Source organism: Mytilus californianus, unplaced genomic scaffold (genome assembly GCF_021869535.1).
Source record: "Mytilus californianus isolate M0D057914Y unplaced genomic scaffold, xbMytCali1.0.p SCAF_6, whole genome shotgun sequence".
NCBI lineage: Eukaryota > Metazoa > Mollusca > Bivalvia > Mytilida > Mytilidae > Mytilus > Mytilus californianus.
In genome coordinates this window covers 82,698,504-82,720,639 of record NW_026262712.1, presented here as the reverse complement: position 1 = coordinate 82,720,639, position 22,136 = coordinate 82,698,504, and the positions used below count along the sequence as shown (strand labels likewise).

The window sequence follows — 22,136 nt, the reverse complement described above, 5'->3', positions numbered from 1 at the left end:
CCAAATATATCAATGATGCTTCTTTCTCAGATTAATTGATTGTTGTTTGCTTAACATCCATTGAAAAATTAATTACTTTCTAAGAAGCCCAGCATTGACTGGTATACCATATCTAATAGATTGAATCCTCATTCTGCACTTCAGACCATCTAAACAACCATTTCATCCTAAGGCATATTTATAAATTGACTTACTAAATTGTGAGTGTATGTTAGGGTCTTTGTGTTCATTGGTCTGTTTTCAACACTGAAAAAAGGGAGGGGGGGCCTCAAGCACCTTTTTTTGGAACTCTCACAGTTTTGAAATGAAGGATTTTTTTTTTTTATATATATTGCTGCAGTACATGCTTACAAAGTCCTCTTTTGAGTACAAAGGTTAAATTGAGTGCAAATGTCCTCTGTATTATTCTTGTCTAAAACAATGTATGTCACTCTATAGATGTATGCAACATTGCTTATGACATTGTCATACGAATATCTCATCAAATTCAATATTTTTTTCATTTAAGGTCATTTTTTTTCAATCTGAAGTCTTAACCTTGACCTATTGATACAAATGTGCATATCATTTGTTGGTAAACTTAATTATGTTGCACAAATAGATTTATTGAATAGTTTAATCCCTGAAGAATTGTAGGAGAAAAATCATCAATATATGTAGTGGAGAAAATATTGACTTTATGTGTACAATGTCTCGGAAATGATGTTTTCAGGGTTTGGATTCAGTCAATTTTATTGATGAAATCTCTAGCTTATTCTGCTATGCAATATGCTCGTCATTTTTGCTGTGTCTCTGCTCTAATCATGTCATTGGATTTTCTATTGTTTTTACAGTTCAGACAACAATGCAGACAAAAGTGTCACCTCAACCAAAAATCACATTCTTGCATCCTGTTGCTCAGATTCTGGGAAATACTTAGCTCTTAGTGATGATATAAAACAACTTTATCTATACAAGTTTGATGCGGAATGGAAAATCATTAGTCGCAGGTAGGATAGAATTATGGTGATTTTCTATATCTGTTTTTCTCTCCGATTGTCATTTTTGACTTTATTTAATATTTTGTTGATGATTTATCATTCTCGCCTATAACAGCGCCTTATCAATCATTGTGCGTAAGTCATATCTGGATCGGTATCATGATGTAACTTGACACTATTCATTCATCGTCACTCATGTGTCAAATGATGCAGAATCAAAGAGCAACAGCTCCCGTTATCTAAACAGAATAACATTATTTTAAAATTTCTTAATTATGCTTTTGTTAAGCCACTTAAACCTTTTACAGACTGAATAATGATGAGAGGCATACCCTTTATGTATATATAATTTGTGGTTTGTTAATTGAAGTTCTATAGAGTAACAGTTGTAGAATAGCCATTTGTCATTTATAGGCTGTTATTTGTATATGATACAATTAAATGACGTAGACAATTATTTCAAAGTTTTATGTTCACGTCTGTGTGAAAAGAGGGTGTTACTGTATATAAATAATACTTTTATGGAATATGACATATAAAGAAAACGGGTCACCATATTGGATAAATGAGGATTGACTAAAATTGACTAATTTTTATTTTGGGGGGATGGGCTTTTGGGCTTGCAAGGAAGCCAACTGATCAAAATTATTTATTGTTAGAAAAAATATATATATGTTTTATGATGACCATTGAGATCAAGCAATCTTAAAAATTGCAGTGTTTTGTTACCTGATTTTTCCCCAGCTAATGTAAGTTAGAAGACAACTATATTTAGTGCATAGAATGTCAATGATTGTAATGTTTACATGCCTCTCTGACAGGATTCATATGATTTTGAACTCATTTTCATGGTTCATTGGTCAACGTTAAGTTTTCGTGAATATGTCCGTTTATCAGATACTTTAAGAAGTAGGTCAACAATATTAGATGTTTAGAATGATTCTAAGGTACTTGTCCATCGTACAGAGTTTGTCTGACCTTGACCTCATTTTCTTGGTTCATTGGTCATAGAAATGTTTTTGTGAATAGTTTAGTTTTTTTTTTTAACATTGGTAATGTTAAGTTTATGTGACACCTGTAATAAGAGCATCTTGCATTTACTACATGTTTGGAGTGGTTAAAAATATTCACTTTAAATTAAAAAATCTACAAAAAAAAATATCTGGTTTGATTGTTGAATTTTCAATTTCAATGCCGGAGTATTTAAATTATTTTGAAAAATGTCAGCCTATGAACCCAGAAAAGTCTTTAACCATAACAAAAGCAGGGTGGGTCATTAGAACTAAAATTTTGATTTTCAAATGACATGAATAAGGAAGAGTTGGGAGGTTTAGCAACACTTTATAGAATATACATGTTGTCATTGAGATTACTATTAAAACTGTAATGGATATGACAGTCTTTCACCAACAGAACTGATTGATGAATTTGTTATGAAAATAAGGAGATGTGGTATGATTGCAAATGAAACACCTATCCTCCAGTGACCGAAGGATGTGGATTTCATGACCTTAAACAGCTTACTACTGGATATTGGTTTTGCTCATTATTGAAGGCTGTACAATGACCTATAGTTATTTACATCCACATCACTTGGTGTCTAGTGGATAGTATTCTTCATTGTTATCATACCACATCTCCTTATTTTTATATTCATGTTGTGTTAATATAGACTATTTCTAGGTTTTTTAACTCACAGACATTAAAAAAATTTCTGTGGAAATCTTCACTCATTTTTCCCTTATTTGCATGTAAATATTTAGCTAATCTTGATAGGGAATAAAGAAGTTATTTGCCCTTGCTAAATAGTCATAAATTTTTTGAATCAAGACATTTGTGAATATGATGTTAATGGAGGTTACCATCTGTTACTCAAAGCCTTGTCAGTGAAAGATGTCACTAAGCTGAATTTCTTTATGATTTGAAGGCATATTATTTATTACTATGGTGACAAATTGAATATTTTTGCTTATATATTTATAAAAGAAAATACCAAGTATGGATAAAAGGAGATATGGGATATATATTATTGAGAACAACCCATCAACACAAAAAAATTAAAAGAAATCTAGAGGTCAACATAAAGCCTTCAACAATGGACACGATGATGTTAATTCATCTTCACTTAGTGGATATGGACAGAAAAACAGATCATGATTATTTGTATCGGTTTGAGCTGTTTGAGCTTTCCTGATGTAGGTGAATCCAGAAAATCACTTTTGACACACCAAAATGAAGTTTTATATTATTTTAAATGTACTAGGATATTTTGTGAAAAGAGCTGAAATTGTTCTTAAAAAAAGTAGATAAACTTATTCCTATCATTTCCTCGTAGTGTTTATGAATAAAAATAGATATGGGGTATATATCAATGAGACAGCCACCCCCAACCACACAAATAACCAAAAGTCATCTAGAGATATCTTGGTCAAAGGCATATCTCTAATGTAATGAAATATCATCTAGTTGTTTTTATACGACTGCAAAAAAATTTTTGTGGTCGTATATTGGTATGACGTTGGCGTCATCGTCGTCGTCGTCGTCCGAAGACACATTAGTTTTCGCATTCTAACTTTAGTTTAAGTGAATGGATCTCAATGAAATTTTACCATAAGGTTCAATATCACAAAAGGAAGGTAGGGATTGATTTTGGGGGTTATGGTACCCACAGTTAAGGAATTAGGGGCCAAAAAGGGGCCAAAAATAAGCATTTTTGTAACTTCCAGACATAACTTGTGTGTAAGTGTATGGATCTCTCTGACATTGTACCACAAGGTTCCATATCACAAAGGGAATGCTGGGATTGATTTTGGGGGTAATTGCCTTCAAATTTTAGGAATTAGGGGCCAAAAAGGGGCCAAAAACAAGCATTTTTCTAGTTTCATGACAATAACTTGTGTGTAAGTGTATGGATCTTTATGAAATTGTACTACAAGGTTCCATATCACAAAGGGAAAGCTGGAATTGAGTTTGGGGGTAATTGCCCAAAAAGTTTAGGAATAAGGGGCCAAAAAGGGGCAAAAAACAAGCATTTTTCTAGTTTCCAGACAATAACTTGTGTTCAAGTGTATGGATCTCTCTGACATTGTATCACAAGGTTCCATATCACAAAGGGAATGCTGGGATTGATTTTGGGGGTAATTGCCTCCAAATTTTAGGAATTAGTTGCCAAAAAGGGGCCAAAAAGAAGCATTTTTCTAGTTTCATGACAATAACTTGTGTGTAAGTGTATGGATCTTTATGAAATTGTACTACAAGGTTCGATATCACAAAGGGAAAGCTGGATTGAGTTTGGGGGTAATTGCCCAAAAAGTTTAGGAATAAGGGGCCAAAAAGGGGCCAAAAATAAGCATTTTTCTAGTTTCCAGACAATAACTTGTGTTCAAATGTATGGATCTCTCTGAAATTGTACTGCAAGGTACCATACCTCAAAGGGAAGGCTAGGATTGATTTTTTGGGGGTAATTCCCTCAAAATTTTAGTAATTAGGGACCATAAAAGGGCCAAAAAACAAGCATTTTTCTAGTTTCAGGACAATAACTTGTGTGTAAGTGTATGGATCTTTATGAAATTGTACTGCAAGGTTCCATATCTCAAAGGGAAAGCTGGGTTTGCGTTTGGGGGTAATTGCCCTAAAGGTTTAGGAATTTGGGGCCAAAAAGGGGCCAAAAAACAAGCATTTTTCTAGTTTCCAGACAATAACTTGTGTTCAAGTGTATGGATCTCTCTGAAATTGTACTGCAAGGTACCATACCACAAAGGGAAAGCTGGGATTGAGTTTGGGGGGGATGAATTCATAAGGGGGTTAAAAAAATTGGGGTTTTTTTTTTCTTTAAAATTTTCCATTTTAAATTGGTTATTTCTGATTTATATATAAACGCAAATAATAATGATATTGTTTGAATAGGTAAATTAAAAATTTTTAAGTTCTTAGACCACATTCATTCTGTGTGAGAAACCTATGCAGTGTCAAATATTTAATTACAATTCAAATTCAGTGCTGTATCAAGCTTGAATGTTGTGTCCATACTTGCCCCAACTGTTCAGGGTTCGACCTCTGCGGTCGTATCAAGCTGTGCCCCAGCGGAGGATTTTATTTTATATATATATTCAATATAAAAAAGGAGAAGGTATGATTAAACCACTCTTTTGGCCCACTCAATTCGAAAATAAAAAATTATCATAAATCACCCAAATAACAGGCTTTAAATGTTCACAGGACTATCAATCATCATTATTTATATTTTTCAATATTTTGTCTTACATATTTACATTGGGGCTTCAAACTCCTGACATTTTGTGCAAAACTGCCAAAAGAGTCTCATTTTGAATTCGTGTCATTTATATTTAGATATGAGCAACAGCTTTACCCAAAATATGTTTTGCCAAAAGATGTTTTATATTACATAGAAGCAAATGCTTGTAAAATATCTTATTGGGTAAGCTATTGCTCATATCTATTTTGACTGAAAACAGGGTGTAAAATGATCAAATTTTGATCAAGTATGTAAATTTCAGCATGTTTGTGAAGTCATAGCAACATCACACTTATTAGTGACCTTTTAGCACTAAAATGTCCAGATTCTTTCAGCCTGTTCATTTATTAGTCCCCTACCTACGAAGTCGAAGGGGACTTTAGGTTTGCACTCCGTTTGTCTGTCTGTCCATCCGTCAGTCCGGCAAATCAGTTTTCCACACTTTTTTCTTCGTGCTTGAAGATATTAGTTTGATATTTGGTGTATTGTTTTATCATAACAAGTTACAGATCAAGTTTGAATTTTGTTCCGGTCTGACGATTTTGTGCAGAGTTATGGTCCTTGAACTTAGAAAATTCACTCAAATAATCAGTTTTCCACACTTTTTTTTGTCATGCTTGAAGATATTGATTTGATGATTGGTATATAGTTTTATCATGACAAGTTACAGATCAAGTTCAAATTTTGGTCTGGTCTAATGATTTTGTGCAAAGTTATGGTCCTTGAACTTAAAAAGTTCACTCAAATAATCAGTTTTCCTGCTCACTTATTTTCGTCATGCTTGAAGATATTGATTTGATAATTGGTATATAGTTTTATCATGACAAGTTACAGATCAAGTTTGAATTTTTTTCCGGTCTGATGATTTTGTGCAGAGTTATGGTCCTTGGACTTAGAAAATTAACTCAAATAATCAATTTTCCACATTTTTTTTCATCATGCTTGAAGATATTGACTTGATATTTGTTATATAGTTTACACCATGACAAGTTATAGATCAACTTAGCGTTTTGTTCCAGTACAATGAATTTTTAACCGGTAGGGGACTATGTATTGCCAGGCATTACTCACAGAATGCTTGTTAATTATAAAATTAACATAATTATGAAAGGCTTTAATAATTTTACTATTTTTGCAATTTCAGGGGCAAAATAATGGCTCTTATCATACCTGTTCCTTTTATCTTATTTTTCACATTTGAATAATATGTGTTTGAATAATTGGAAATGGCAATTTTGTTTCAAAGTTCATGCATATACTTTTGAATTACAAAAATATATCATACATACCTCAGATACTGATGTGATTGTCTAAGAATGCTTGAATCATACAATAGTTTCAGTATTTTTGAAAAGATTGAAAAGGAAAGAAAAATAGATAAACAGCTTTTTGTTGGCATTAATATCTTTGCCTCCATAATTTTGACGTAACTGTATCATGTATTTGAGACTGTTGTAGAGGCAAATGTATTGCTTGGATCTACTATTTATGCTATTTATTTACTATTTTAAGCTTTAAAAAAGCTTGTCAGGTTTTTAAAATGTAAGATCAACTAACTTTTCTTAAAGATGAAATTTTAATGATGAGGTGAGCATCCAGATAAAAGTGCATGTCATGTTGAATACATGGAATCCCTTTTAGTGTTTCTCTGACTGGATAAAATCTTGATTATATTTCCTATATAAATGATATTTGTTTGAAATGCAAGAACAATTTAATTTCTTATGCTGCACCATCCATTAATGCGTTGTCCAATATCTTTGTTTTTACATACATATTGTTCCAGTGCTTGTGGTGTATGCCCTTATATTTTTCAGTTATGGGTTGTTTGCCTGTGAGAGCTTTCACATATTTATTATATCTTTGTTCTTAATTGTTAATTATATATTATGGGGTTTGGATGTATAAATACTCATCCACGCCTGCTATTTTTATTAGTTTACTTTTATAAATTTTGACTTGGATGGAAAGTTGTCTCATTGGCACTCATACCACATCTTCTTATATCTATATTGACAATTTGATCAAACCTGATGCAAAACAGTGACTTTAATGAACCTCTGTTTGTGTTCAAAGTAAGCTGAAAACTAGTTACGGTAGAACAGGTGTCTTCTGCCATCTTGGACAACTTTTATTCATAAATACGAGTTGTTTGATTTAAATAGTTTTCCTTAAACTTTTCCTTATGTGTTCTTTTTTGGAACCAGGAACCCATTTCTAGGATAGGTGTGCGATGTCATAAAGAAGTTTGGTACTTTCAAAATAATATATATATAAAAGATCTACATGACTGTTTAAGATTACCTATTTGAGATTATTGGATAAGTGTATAACTTTTAAATTTTGTTTTTTTGTCCTAACTATTCTGGGGAATACCAAATAATTGGATTTGCCATTGCTTTATTTAAGGGGTACCAATTTTGTATTGGCAACTACTATTCTTCTTAAACCCTTATTACAATTTATTGAACCTTTCTCACAATTTTAACCATATATTGCTGTTGTGCACCTCCTATTTTGTTTTTTGAACGGAATCATTTTCACAGTTTTCTTCAGCAAATCTGGTGCACACTACAGAACACATTTATATTCCCTTCTCCTTAACCTCTGATCAGAATTTGATTAAATTTTCTCATGAACTTTTGACTATGATGCCATTGTGCACCTCCTATTTTGTTTTTGATCTCAATTGTTATTTTTCGGTTTACCCTTACCAAAGTATGGACATTGCAGGGGGCGGGGTAAACTTACAGTACCTCTAGTTTGTCCTGGTTCTGCCAAATAGGAAAAGATCAAAAAAATTACAAGTCAAGGAAACTATTTTGAAATTCATTATATTATCATGTGAGAATCTATTAATCTTTAATATACAACAGAATAAATATGATAATGAAAAGTTTTGTACGAAATGTTGAACAATTTAATCGGATGATCTAGATTATTAGTTGTATTATGTTGTTTGTGCTGTATTTATACCCTCTACCAAGAAATTTGTTTTGCATGCACATGTATAAAAATTGCGGTTTTTATCCAACGCAATCATAGGTTTGAACGTTGTTTTCAATTTAGACTTGTAACCATTTATATTTATATATTCTGAAGGCATATGGAATAATTATGGAGGATACGAATGTACGTAATACTTATTTAGATTTATATCCTATTATCACCTTTTTTTGGTTTGATTTGTGTTGTAAAAATGATTGGATTACTCAATAAATACAAAGGAATAGAATAAGATACGGTGCAATACACTGGTCTCTATAGAACTGGTTATAGAAATAATTACATTGTCATGATTTCTGTTCTACTTCTAAGACAGGAGATATAATTGTTTTAGTGATACCCTTCAATGAAAATGGTAAACAGTTAGTATCATACAACTTGTTGTTTGTCTGTATGTTCCTGGGAAAGGCTATTATTTGTCACTTTTTGTGCAGATTGTTAGAAATGCTTGTCAAACCCTAAAAGATATTTGCTGTTTATCGTGGTTCCACATTTGAATTGTAAGTTTTTCCCATTCATAAAAATCCTTTTATGTACCTCTTTGTCATTGCCCATCCATTCACATAACTATAAATATGATGTGCAGCTGTTTTGTAAACCACTTAACCATCTTAACATCCAACAGACACAAACATTTGAAACATCATATGGATACTCATGACACTACAGCATGATCAAGAAAGGTTTGACTTGGACATGACTATTTTTCACCTCCTGTTTTTGTGTCACCTGACAGCATCCAGCTGTCCCTAGCACTACATAGGGATCACTTCAGTCTTCTCACGTCATCGTCCAAATTGTCACACTTTATGTTAACTCTTTGCAAGTTGCTGGACTGAATTCTACCAAACTTTTACGGAATCTTCTACAGGTCAGCCTCATTATCAATCACTAATTTCTATGCACCAGGGTACCCTTTTTGTAAATACAAAGAACGATTATCACATATGTATTGATAAAGACATATAAATATAGCCCATTATTTAGCAATGTATACAAATTACTTTTGTTGATTGGAGAAAAACTATTTACATGGTTTTTATATGTTACACTTTTACTGTGGATCTATTTATTTTCGTGGTACCAATTTTCACGGATTGAGAAAATCTAATATTTTCATGGATATTTGATTTTGTGATAATGCCAAAGTCTGCATATACATACTAAAAGAAAATTTGAGATGATTTGAACATGTAAATTCTACAGAAATTGGTATTTTAGGAATACTGTAAATTCAGAAATTATTGCGAGGTTTTTATTAATGCTAATAATGCGACTGAATGAATATAGCAATAATAAGGACTCCCATTCTTATATCTGATACTTTTATTTGTATGCAGATTTTCTTGAAATCGCAATAATTTATAATAATCTTACATTTTAGTCAATTCTACAAAATTCGCATTAATAAATGCATGCAATAATTTCTGAATTTACAGTAATAATGAATCCACAGTATCTTTTAAAATACTTGGGTGGTTTATTGTACAATCAAATTTGTTATACATGTACATTATCTGAGCAACTAAAACAAAATTTATACTCAATATTGTGAAAAGATTATCCTCACTCTTTATTGTTTTATCGATGAAAAATTTCATGCTTAGTGAGTATATAATAAATATTTAAGTATTCTCGAACAGGAACTGACTGCCTGACAGATCTGAAAATCACTTACACAGTACAGTTTAGCATTTTAAAGTCCCATGACCAACTATCAAATCATACCTTTATACATAGCCTGAGTTATATGCAACGAAAGTTACATATGAACAGACAAAGTGATTCCAGTATAGTATCCACTCTATTAGATAATTAGAAACATGCAAAGATTTATGGCTATAATCCATTTCCATATTTATTTTTTTTTGAAAATATGACCCAACAGTTGATTATATATATTTTCATGTTTTTTTTTATGATGGGTAAATCACTGAGAATTCTTACAAAAAAACTGGATAAGATTTATTTTGGAGGTTTTTGTCACAATTCGTGCTGGCTAGTGTTTCAAAAAAAAATTACTTATATACTTTAAAATAAGACATTATATTTTTTTCAGAGACACATGCCTGTTGTTTTTGTGTAAAAGTTTAAAATAATGGACATATTGTAAGGCTGAGATCGGAAATTGTCAATTTGGAATTGAGTTCTATTTTTAATTGAGAAGCTTAGACTATCTCCGTTGAGCTGTAGTGTATGTGATTGCTCATGTTCTTGGACAGGTCTTGTTTAAATAACTGACATAACCAGGATCGTCAGTTACTGCTTTGTTTTCAATAATAATGTAATTAATGTTTCTAATATTATATTACCATTTGTTTTTGTTCTTAATTTCTAAAGCTTTATTTGAGTAAGGTCTTGTCCTTAAAAATTTATTAGTAACACATTTTTTTTTGCAATAAATTCCCATGTGAGGAAACTAACTTGTCAGTTATTCATTTGTGTAGGAATATTTGCAATTAATCATAAAAAATACAGAATCTGAAAAGACTAGTATTCCCAGGAGCTATATTTCTGTAAATTAAAAACGAACAAAATGTTGTAAGAAAAACGAACTATCATAAAAGTGAATTAAGCGAAGTATCCATTTGAAGGCATAAATGCCTGGCTTTGATATAAATCAGTGAAAGAGAAGAGAAAAAGCTATCGTAGCTATATTTGTACAATCAGAAACACAACTATTAAACATTCTATGTTATCAGCCAAGTGGCATGGAAAACATGGAGGCCGGATACAATCTAATTTATTTCTCCGCTGTCACACTTTGTTACATTCATAGTGCTTGTAGAATGATAATGCCAAGTCGTCATGGCAACCAGGATGCTATCTGTCCAATTTAAAATTGTGGTTAATTCTGATAGGAGAATGGGCTTTTGATATTTTTTGTTACTTTTTGTGGACTTTTATGAGGATGAGTTAAATTTAAGATATCAGCATTTTATTAATGTCATTTGATGGAAGAAGAAAAAGTTTTATTGCTGTTTTCTGATGTTAAGGAATGTCTTGTCTCCTTCCAATAAAAAATCACCATGAATATTAGAATTCCTTCAGACAGATTCAGCTATGTTGTAATAAAGTTATTATGTGGAGGTGGTAAAAAAAATTAAATAAATAAACCCATTTCAGGCCTCAGTGAATACAGGGTGTATAGAAGTATTCCGCAATGAAGTCGTGTTATTGTTGTGAATAATTAATAAGTAGTAGAGAGAAAAGAAAGAGTGGCGGTCATGTAGTTCATTAAATTTCCATGATAAATGTTTACTAATGAGATTTTTTGCCAAGATAACAAATAATTGGATATTTCTCTGTATGGATAATAACATATGATGATAACTAGGAAAACCTTATTCTATTTTTAATTTTATGCAGCAAAAATGGATTACAAACTATTTCCTTTTCTTAGAATTATAATCATTCGGACAGCAAAATGAATGTATTTTTAAATTCCCTAAATGCCATCATAAGCTGGAAATAATTTTTTTTCCTTATTAGCAGTTAAATGATATGAATAAAAGGAGACCTGGGGTTAACAGCAATGAGACAGCAACCCAGCAAAACAAATAACCAAAAGACATCAAGAAGGCAACATTTGGACATTAACAATAGACAGATGTCTGTACAATATGAGCTCAAAATCATTCCCATGTATATAAGTGTTGAATAAATTAAAATAGAAACTATCAAATAAAACGTTTGCCAGATACATAAATCAAAGGTTTAAGACTGGATTGATTGATATTTGTTTGCTGAAAGTGTGGAGGCAAATGTTTCATTCTTATTCAGGTCTATAAATCATTGATTTGAAAAATGCCCAAAAATTTTTTAGAATCTGACTGACGAATAGTAGTAGAGATTATATAACACAAAAGTAGTAGTAGAGATTATATAACATGAGTCAAAGAAAGTCCTAAAAAATTTATATGAAGTTATACTTAAACAAACCAAGCAAGCCGAAGGTTTGTTATGAATATTTGAGTTTTTTTTATTTGTTAATGTGTATGCAGTTTTCCATCTTTAATGACCAAATTATAACCTATCAATGTCTAATATGGCTAAGTTATTTAGATGGGTTGCTGTCTCATCTTCTGTTGTTACTTTAAGATACACAACTACTTCCGTATTTAGGACATATAATCCTGTTAAGATCTCATCCATAAAAACAAACTCATGTTCAGAGAGAATAACTACATTTAATAGAATAGAAGTAACTGAATTCCTTTTAGTGCTTTTGAGGAGAATTTGATATCAAGTTATACATATCACTCATTGTACAAGGCAATCATAAAACTTGACTATTCCAACTTAGTTATCAAATCAAAAGCATAAATAGCTAAATTGTAACCAGAATTTTAAGGAAAAAAAATGTATCGATCGATCGGTCCTGTTGTCCATTCTTCATCGGGTGAAAGTTAATGGTTTAAAGTAGTTCACCATGAAGTTGTAATCACATCAACTTGAAACTTAGTACATATGTTCATTGTGATGTGAAATTTTGAAAAAAGTATGCCTATTTGTGTTTCAACCCAGATTTTGATGTTCACTGAACATGGCCATTATATCCCCCGCTTTCTAAAGCAGCCATTAATAGTGATGGGGGAGTCAGTCAGTTTGTCTATCTGTCCCACATTTGTATCCACAAATGCTCCTCAACACCCTCACACACATGATGTTATTATGCACCTCATATTTCATTTCAATTGTCTAGGATTGTCAGTTTTCCTACTGAAGGTCGGTGGTTCTCTCCAGGCACTCCAGCTTCCTCCACCAAAAAAAATGACCTGCAAGAAATAGCACAATAGTGTTGAAAGTGGCGTTAAACACCAATGATTCAATCAATCATGTTTCATTTCTTCATCTAAAAGATTTTTAGGGTTTACTTTGGGATGACATGGATTCTTCATATCTGCACACTATAGTACACATTTGTGGTGAACCCATTTTGTATCCACAACTCCTCCAAAAACCCTTTTAAATCACAATTTATTTAAACTTTCTTACAATTTTAACCAACTATTACTTTCCTGCAGCTTCAATATTTTGTCATCAGAGTCATTTTTTGGGTTTCCTTTAGCAAATCATGGACTTTGCAATCATTTTTCAAGCTTTGTTGGCATGACTTCTAGTTTCTATATGGAAATATGATATGTGTGGTACAAAGTGTCCTATGTAAGGTCAGACCTGTCTTAATGAACACCTACTTATAAAGACCCTTTTTTATGTGACCATGATAATTCATTACCTAAATAAAGTGACCTGTGACCTGTCTAGCCTGTTCTACCTGGACAGTTCTTTTAACCTGAGTTTACTGATGTTTCCATTTCAAAATTTTGTATAATTCTAATTTATTTAAAAATGATAATAATTTTACATTAAAGTCAAATTTTGAAATTTCCTAAAAGTTTGTTTTGATAATGTTGCTATCAATATTTGATGACATATAACATTGTATTTACAAGTTTAAATTATATCCTTTAAAAAATCTGACACCCTGGATCTAACTGGCAATGATCTGGAAATTTTTGCAGCTTGAATTAATTTTTTATAGATAGTCTGAATTAATTGTGAGTCATTCACTGTAGATTCATTTCCTTACAATATTATGTGGTTTCAATTAATATTTATTCCTATATATGCATAGTGTGTGTTTTACGAACACGCATGCATTGTTTAGAATTAATTTTACAGTCAAATTGATACAGAAACTCAGTTAGAAGTAATATTACTATTTTCAGCAAGAATGTAAATATGCAGGAAATGTCTCTTGGGATTTTATTTATTTCAGTCTAGCATGTATTTATGTTGTATGTTGACCGTAATAGCTTACTGTAATTGTCCAGTCTTATATGCCTCGGATAATGGATCGGTGGGGAATTAGCCAGTCAGAAACTATATATTTACATTACCTAGAACGGCAGATAAATAGGTAACAGTATTTATCTGACGTTGATAACTAAACATACAGTACTCTGTTATTTTATCCTTAGGCGTAATGGATTAATCTAAAAAAAGAGGGTTTATTGCTTGAATAATTGCTGTCAAGGTTTAACATCTTAGATACCATAAATAAATGCATTCAATGGCCATTTTGTAGGTATTGATACATGTTCATTAAAGTGAAAGTGGCATACCCTAAAGATGAAAACATGGCTTATTTCTAGGCTCATAAAAAAATTAAGGGCATGATTTATGTATAAGCTCACCCAGCTTCTATAATTCTCATGCTTTATACACTGGCTCAGATTTACAAAAAAGACTGCTTTACCTGTCTTTTGTTAAAATCAAATATTTCTGCTGTATAAATGATTTTTCCTGGATTGTGACATCCCCGATTATTTACATGCAGTGAGCAAAAGGAAAGGTGCCACTAGTGTAGAAGGATCTGCCTACCCTTCTGGAGCACTTGAGATCACCACTAGTGGAGAAAGATCTGCCTACCCTTCTGGAGCACTTGAGATCACCACTAGTGGAGAAGGATATGCCTACCCTTCTGGAGCACTTGAGATCAACACTAGTGGCTAAGGATCTGCCTACCTTTCTGGAGTACTTGAGATCACCACTAGTGATGAAGGATCTGCCTACCCTTCTGGAGCACTTGAGATCACCACTAGTGGAGAAGGATCTGCCTACCCTTCTGGAGCACTTGAGATCACCACTAGTGGAGAAGGATATGCCTACCCTTCTGGGGCACTTGAGATCAACACTAGTGGAGAAGGATCTGCCTACCTTTCTGGAGTACTTGAGATCAACACTAGTGGAGAAGGATCTGCCTACCCTTCTGGAGTACTTGAGATCAACACTAGTGGAGAAGGATCTGCCTACCCTTCTGGAGCACTTGAGATCACCACTAGTGGAGAAGGATCTGCCTACCCTTCTGAAGCACTTGAGATCACCACTAGTGGAGAAGGACTGCCTACCCTTCTGGAGCACTTGAGATCACCATTAGTGGAGAAGGATCTGCCTACCCTTCTGGAGCACTTGAGATCACATCTGGTTTTTGGTGAGCATTGTGTTGCTGAGAGTCGTTAGTTTTCTGTGTATTGTTTTGTAGACTGCTGTTTGTCTTTTTTGTCATTTTTCTTTTTGGCTAATGTGTTCCTGTTTTTGTTTGGACTTTGGTTTTTGACTATCCCTTTAGTATCTTCTGCCTATTTTATGAATTATAATCTGCAGTAGAGCTTGATGGACTTTCATAAATTTTGTGATGAAATTCTGATCTGTGCTTTTTATTGTTCTTAAGATTAATAAGAAATTATATGTTATATATGTGTATATATATAAGAAATAATCCGTTAATGGTACTTTCAAGGTTGATGATTTCAAAGGGAAATTAAGTTCTCATGATTAGAAAAGGTGGAGGAGAAAAATCTATAATGTAGGTATCCTTTGATTGAAATTAAACCACAGGAAATTTTTTTGCAATATTCAATCTGTTTGTAAATGCAGTCTACTAATACTGAATTGGAAGGTGATTCAGCTGATGATCACAAGAAATGAAGTGTGGAATTGTTACCATAGATACATGAATTTCCTTCAAGACAATTTGCTGCTTTAAAATTTTTTTGAAACACTGCACTTTGGAATTATTATAAGTGATTTTTTACCAATATTTTTTTGTTTGAAGCTCATTATTTACATATAAATAAAACCAAACAAAGCAGAAAATTTTGTAAAAATAATGTGGAAACCATAAAAATATGGCTAATCATGGGAGCAATCTAAAAATGTTTGATTCAATTAAGACAGAAAATCAATATCTTCAAAGGCCTGGTCAATGTATTTTATCATGCAATTTGTCATTTAAGCTCTGTACAGTTTGTTTAGAACAGGGTCGAGTTTCTTCCTTATATGTCCCTCACGGGAACCAATCAGATTTACTATTAGATAACATTGTAGAAGACAACAGCTGTCAAACAGAAATTTCAGAACTTATTTTTGTCTTGACAAATGATATGAAAAATATGATATGCCTTTTTAGAGTTGAAACAGATAGCTTTCTGATGTGCATAGAAATTCAAGGACCGACCGATGATGAAGTTTAAAACATCCCTGTCACAGATGTGATTGCAACAATACTACTCTACAACATCATTTCAGTTGCAATGTAATTCAATTAGAATCTAGTCTGGAATTGTGCATTTTTTGTCCTATTCTTGACATCTTTATTAAAATGATATTATTGGATCAGTATCTAAACAGAAATTAATATAAATAAAATATCATTGTACCTTGTTATTTTCTATTGAAACAAATACGTTTGCACACTGCTATTATTAAACAATTAATTTGCTGGAGAAAAAAAATCATACCAGAATTCAAGTTTTTAGTCAGCAGGATGCATGCATATCATGTGCACGTTACTGCATGCGGTGGTGCTTATTACCTGATCATTCAAAAATTAATTCCATATATAATTAACGTCATAAATGCACAGTGGGATTGTAACTGATCTACTTTCCCGTAATTTATAGATGGAGATGGATTGAACAAAATAAAAATCAGGAAATTCCTGGAAGAAGACAAAAAAGAGGAAATATATTAAATTTACTATATGAGAAACGGTAACCAGAATCTTCCTGTCAATTTAAATAAACTTTAAGTTGTATAAAAAGAAAGCCAAATCACTATTTTTTATCACCATTTGATATTAAAGTAGGATCGTGCTCAGTGAGCAAGGATTGTCCTTTTTTTAAACTCAGAATCTTTCTAGTTCAGTAATTTTTAATTTCCCATTGTCTTTTGGGTCCATATTTATCTAATTAGATCTTATAAAGATAATTAGTTAAACACTGTTCAACATAATAACTTAGCCTTTTCAGTCAGTTTCCCTAATGAGCCCCATCAGAACTTTTATCCTTTATTGAACCCCATATTACCTGTTACTTTGTAGTTGTGATTATCTGCCTCAGCAACATCCACATAAAGGTGTTTTAGAAATATGAATTCTAGTGTAAATTCAGGAAGAATCCTAAGTTCATAAGACCATAACATTTACGAAGCTGCCACAGAATAATGGTAATGGGTTTATGCAAACAAGTAGTATGAAGACAGGATATTCTAACATTTCTTTTATCCATCAATAAAATTAAAAAAAACCTGTATTTGTCATGTTACTTGTCATGATTTTGACTATCACAACCTGCCAAGTTTTTGTGTTTTTTCTTTCATTAATCTTCTGTTTTTTACTTTATTTCCATGTTCTGAATATTTCATGAGAAACACAGTATCTTTTACTATACATGAAAACATATTGTCGTGTATAGGCACAGCGTAATTAAACCAAATGTAAATGCTGATTCAGATTGCATCATTTTAAATATGACATATTCAATATTATTTTAATTACTTTATTGGTGCAAGTACTGATGCCAATTATAATAATAAGTAAAATAACAAAAATACCGAACTCCAAGGAAAATTCAAAATCCTTTATCAAATGGCAAAATCAAAAGCTCAAACAAATCAAACGAATGGAAAACAACTGTCATATTTCTGACTTTGTACAGGCATTTCCTTACATGTATGTAGAAAATGGTGGATTAAACCTGGTTTTATAGCTAGCAGACCTCTCACTTGTATAACAGTCATATAGAATTCCATTATATTGACAGCAATGTGTGAGCAAAACCAACAGACATAATAGATAAAAATGTAAAAAATTGGGGTACAGCAGTCAACATTGTATTATAATCTTAATCACTATAAAAACAAATAACTATTTCAACAAAGAAAAACAAAATGGCATATAGACACTCTTGTAGGATAGACACTCTCTAACATGTAGGATACTCTATAGATAATTCCTATTTTGTATCAATGCTTAACGAGGAATTATTTAAACCTGGAATGATTTTGAATTCTGGAAAATTGAAGAAATGTATGATGAAAGCAAACCCAATTTAAGGGGTGGGGGGTTAGTTAGTTCATACTGAAATATCAGTGAAAGTAATGTGAACCTCGCATAGCTAACCACTCTTTAGTTTGATTATAGTTTTCACTTGCATTATCTATTTTCCAGCATTCAAAATTATTCCAAATTCAATAAATTCCTTGTTGTTTGTAAAATCTCTCCCTTTTTGTCCCATTGGTTGAAATTTTACTATCTTTGGACCGAAAATTGAAACCATCCCTTTTTTAAAGTGTGTTGGGAAAACTCCCTTTATTATCATCAGCCTATTTTTACCAGTCACCTCTGGAAAATAAAACCCCAAGATATGCTGTGATTGCCAATGTGGCAACTATCCACTAATTTTAAAGGACACTCGTATGGCTTTCAAAAAAATGCAAAACAAATATGGTATAGAAAGTGTTTATTTCTCAAAATTTTCTTTTTCTCAAAATTTCAGTTGTCATATGTTATACCATTTGCCCAGTGTATGAAGAACAGAGAGATAAAAATAAAATATGTCAGTCCCAATTTTGTTATGATAATAGATTTATAGAGTTACTTATTGGTGATGTAATACATATTAAATACTCCATGAGGAACATAGTTTATTAATAATTGATTTTAAGTTGTGCTAATATCTTAGGTTTATGTATCTATATTTACCAGTAGAATACCTTACATTGGAGATGGGGATTACTCTGTTAAGTCAAGTCAACAACATACATTTTTGCTACAAATTATTGTGGATTCATTTATTTTCGTGGATTTAGGAAAACTTGAACTTTTGTAGATATTAAATTCTGTGGTTATGCCAAATTTTGCATACAAGTCATGTTTTTTATATAGATTAGGCCTTTGGTTTTCCCGTTTGAATGGTTTTACACTAGTAATTTTTGGGGCCCTTTATCAAGCTTGCTGTTCGGTGTGAGCCAAGGTTCTGTGTTGAAGACCGTACTTTGACCTATAATGGTTTACATTTATAGATTTTGACTTGGATGGAGAGTTGTCTCATTGGCACTCATACCACATCTTCTTATATCTAAGCCTATAGAAAATGTGTACTTCATTGAACATTTAGATTTTTGGTTAAGCTTTACCCATCAAGAGAATTAGTATCATAAGAATAATAATGAATCCACTGTAAATTACAATAACTGATAAGTAGTTTAACCCAACCCAAAATTTTGTGCCTTTACAAGTCGTATTATATTGTTTCTGATTGTTTGTCTAAAATATACATGTGTTCTCTGTTCTAGATGGGTTTTTTGTTGTTGATTGAAGGAGCTGGTTTTAATATGCAAAAAATAAAAACAATTATGGAAAATTCTGTTGAATACTAATTGCTAACACATAAAAGTAGGCTAAAGAGGTTGATTTGGTTGTAGAGTAGCCATTTTGAGATTGAGCATAGACACCAGGTGACTAATATTGACTCACTGGAGCATTGAGTCTATGTGTGTCAGGCAAAATATATTAAGAATCAAAATACAGGAGAACATAGATAGAAATATATATGGAGATTAAATATCGATGTTTCTAAAAAAGGGAGCTGCCATTTGATTTTTATGGGGGGGGGGCTAGGATGAAAAATTTTGTCCTGCATTTTTTTTTACTTGTAATCTCTGTCCTGCCTTTTTATTTTTCACTCTATTCGGTCCTGCCTTTTTTTTTAGTTTATCATGACTCTTTTTTACATAAATTGTCATCCTGCCTTTTTAGTCCCCTACCGATGAAGTCCAAGGGGACTATAGGTTTGCACTCTGTCCGTCTGTCCGTCTGTCTGTCCATCTGTCAGTCCGGCAAATCAGTTTTCCAGACTTTTTTCTTCATGCTTGAAGATATTGATTTGATATTTGGTTTATTGTTTTATCATGACATTAGTTACAGGTCAAGTTCAATTTTCACGATTTTAGCTTTTCTCTTTGTTCAGTAAAAGCCCTTTCCCTAGAATTAAATTTTTGATGAAATACTTATTAAATAGTAGTTTTCTGTTCAAAGGGAAATAACTAATTTTTGTTGAGCCTTAGACTTTTGTCGAAAAAGCGAGACATAGCGATCCTACATTCCGTTGGCGTCGGCGGCGGCGGCCACAAATATTCACTCTATGGTTAAAGTTTTAGAAATTTTAATAACTTTCTTAAACTATCCTGGATTTCTACCAAACTTGGACAGAAGCTTGTTTATGATCATAAGATAATATCCAAAAGTAAATTTCGTTAAAAAAAAATTCCATTTTTTCCGTATTTTACTTATAAATGGACTTACTTTTTCTGCCAGTTAACATTACATTCACTCTGTGGTTAAAGTTTTTAAAATTCTAACAACTTTCTTAAACTATCTTGGATTTGTACCAAACTTGGACAGAAGCTTGTTTATGATTAAAAGCTAGTATCTAGAAGGAAATTTTGTTAAAATTTTGTTCCATTTTTTCCTTATTTTACTTATAAATGGACTTATTTTTTCTTCTAGTTAACATTACATACAGTCTGCAGTTTAAGTTTTTAAAACATATATTAGATTCATAAACTATTCTGGATTTTTACCAAACTTGGACAGAAGCTACTTACAATCAAAAGATAGTATAGAGAGGAATATTTTTATCAATTTTTTTCCTCATTTTTGTTGAGCCTGCGATTAACAGCAAAAATAGGCGAGACACTGGGTTCCGCGGAACACTTACGAATTTTTTAAAAGGCAAAATGACATTTTGGATTTTTTTCCTTTTCTTTGGTAAATTGTTTGAAGAATTTAGTGGTAGGTTTGTTTGTCATTCTTGGAGATATTGATTTGATAATTAGTATATAGTTTTATCATGACAAGTTACAGATCAAGTTGGAATTTTGTTCCGGTCTGATGATTTTGTGCAGAGTTATGGTCTTTGGACATAGAAAATTCACTTAAATAATCAGTTTTCAACAGTTTTTTTCGTCATGCTTGAAGATTTTGACTTGATATTTTTATGTAAGTTTACACCATGACAAGTTATAGATCAAGTTAGAATTTCGTTCCATTACAGTGAATTTTTAACCAGTAGGGGACTATGTATTGCCATGCAATACTCACAGAACGCTTGTTTTTTACTCAAAACTCCTGTCCTGCCCATTTTTTTCAAATTTCATCCTAGCCCCCCCCCCCCCCTAAAAATCAAATGGTAGCTCCCTAACCAAACAATACAGAACTATCTCACTGGTATAAAAGGAGGCTCCCCTCCAGGAGTGGGTGAGAATTAAATCCTTGGCTGGATCAGACCAGAGACTTTAACTATTATTGTCTAAGTAATAAGACCGGGCCAGTCAGAATCTGAATAATATATTCTGTTTACATGTCTTCGTATAATTAACCATTATTTTAAGCTAACATGTTAAAATTAGGTTCAATAATAATGTTGATCTTGTATTGTACACTGGAGAACTCATATCACATCAACACTGTTTTATCCTCTCTTTGATTTAAAGATACTTACATAACCATCAATCAACCCAATGATAAGTAAATACCAATATTTAGAGCTGACTGTTAGACTTTTGACAATGGACATTTGCCCATAAGTAGGAATTCAGATAGACAAATAAATAGTTAAGAGGTAGAAAATGCTTCAGTAGTACCAATTAACTACTCCTTTAGATTTAGAAATTTATTTGAAATTTCTTATGATTGTCTAATACGACTGAATACAGGCAGAACATATTGTTATTTAGGTCATGTTATATATAACCATGGACAAGGTGTTCTGAATGGTCAAGTTATTCAAAGACTGGAAGTAAATGATGTTACCCAGTACTGTTTAATTAAGTTTCTGGTCACTCAAGATGTGCAATAAGCTGAGTTGGCAGGATGCCAAACCAATTCTGTCATGGAAAGACAATGTCAGTCGTAGGTCTCTCGTGGATTTCAAATTGCAGGCTTCCTAATTACCAATATTTCTCATCAAACATGACGATTTGCTTATATCCATCTTGTAAATTTAATATCCTGTCAGTCTTGGACTGTGTTGTTAATAAACCTTGTA

General features: G+C 32.1%; 1 protein-coding gene across 3 annotated transcripts in view; it reads left to right on the top strand.

The window, feature by feature from the left end:
* Positions 1 to 22,136, top strand: part of LOC127705196 (tRNA (guanine-N(7)-)-methyltransferase non-catalytic subunit wdr4-like) — a 91,546-nt gene that overhangs the window by 21,862 nt on the left and 47,548 nt on the right. For 2 of the 3 annotated variants that reach the window (XM_052209513.1, XM_052209512.1), the window contains exon 3: positions 834 to 989. The exons of the other annotated variant lie outside the window; for it this stretch is intronic. In XM_052209513.1, the coding sequence (XP_052065473.1) occupies positions 834 to 989 (156 nt within the window). The remainder of the gene's footprint in view (positions 1 to 833; positions 990 to 22,136) is intronic. 3 annotated transcript variants of the gene reach the window in all.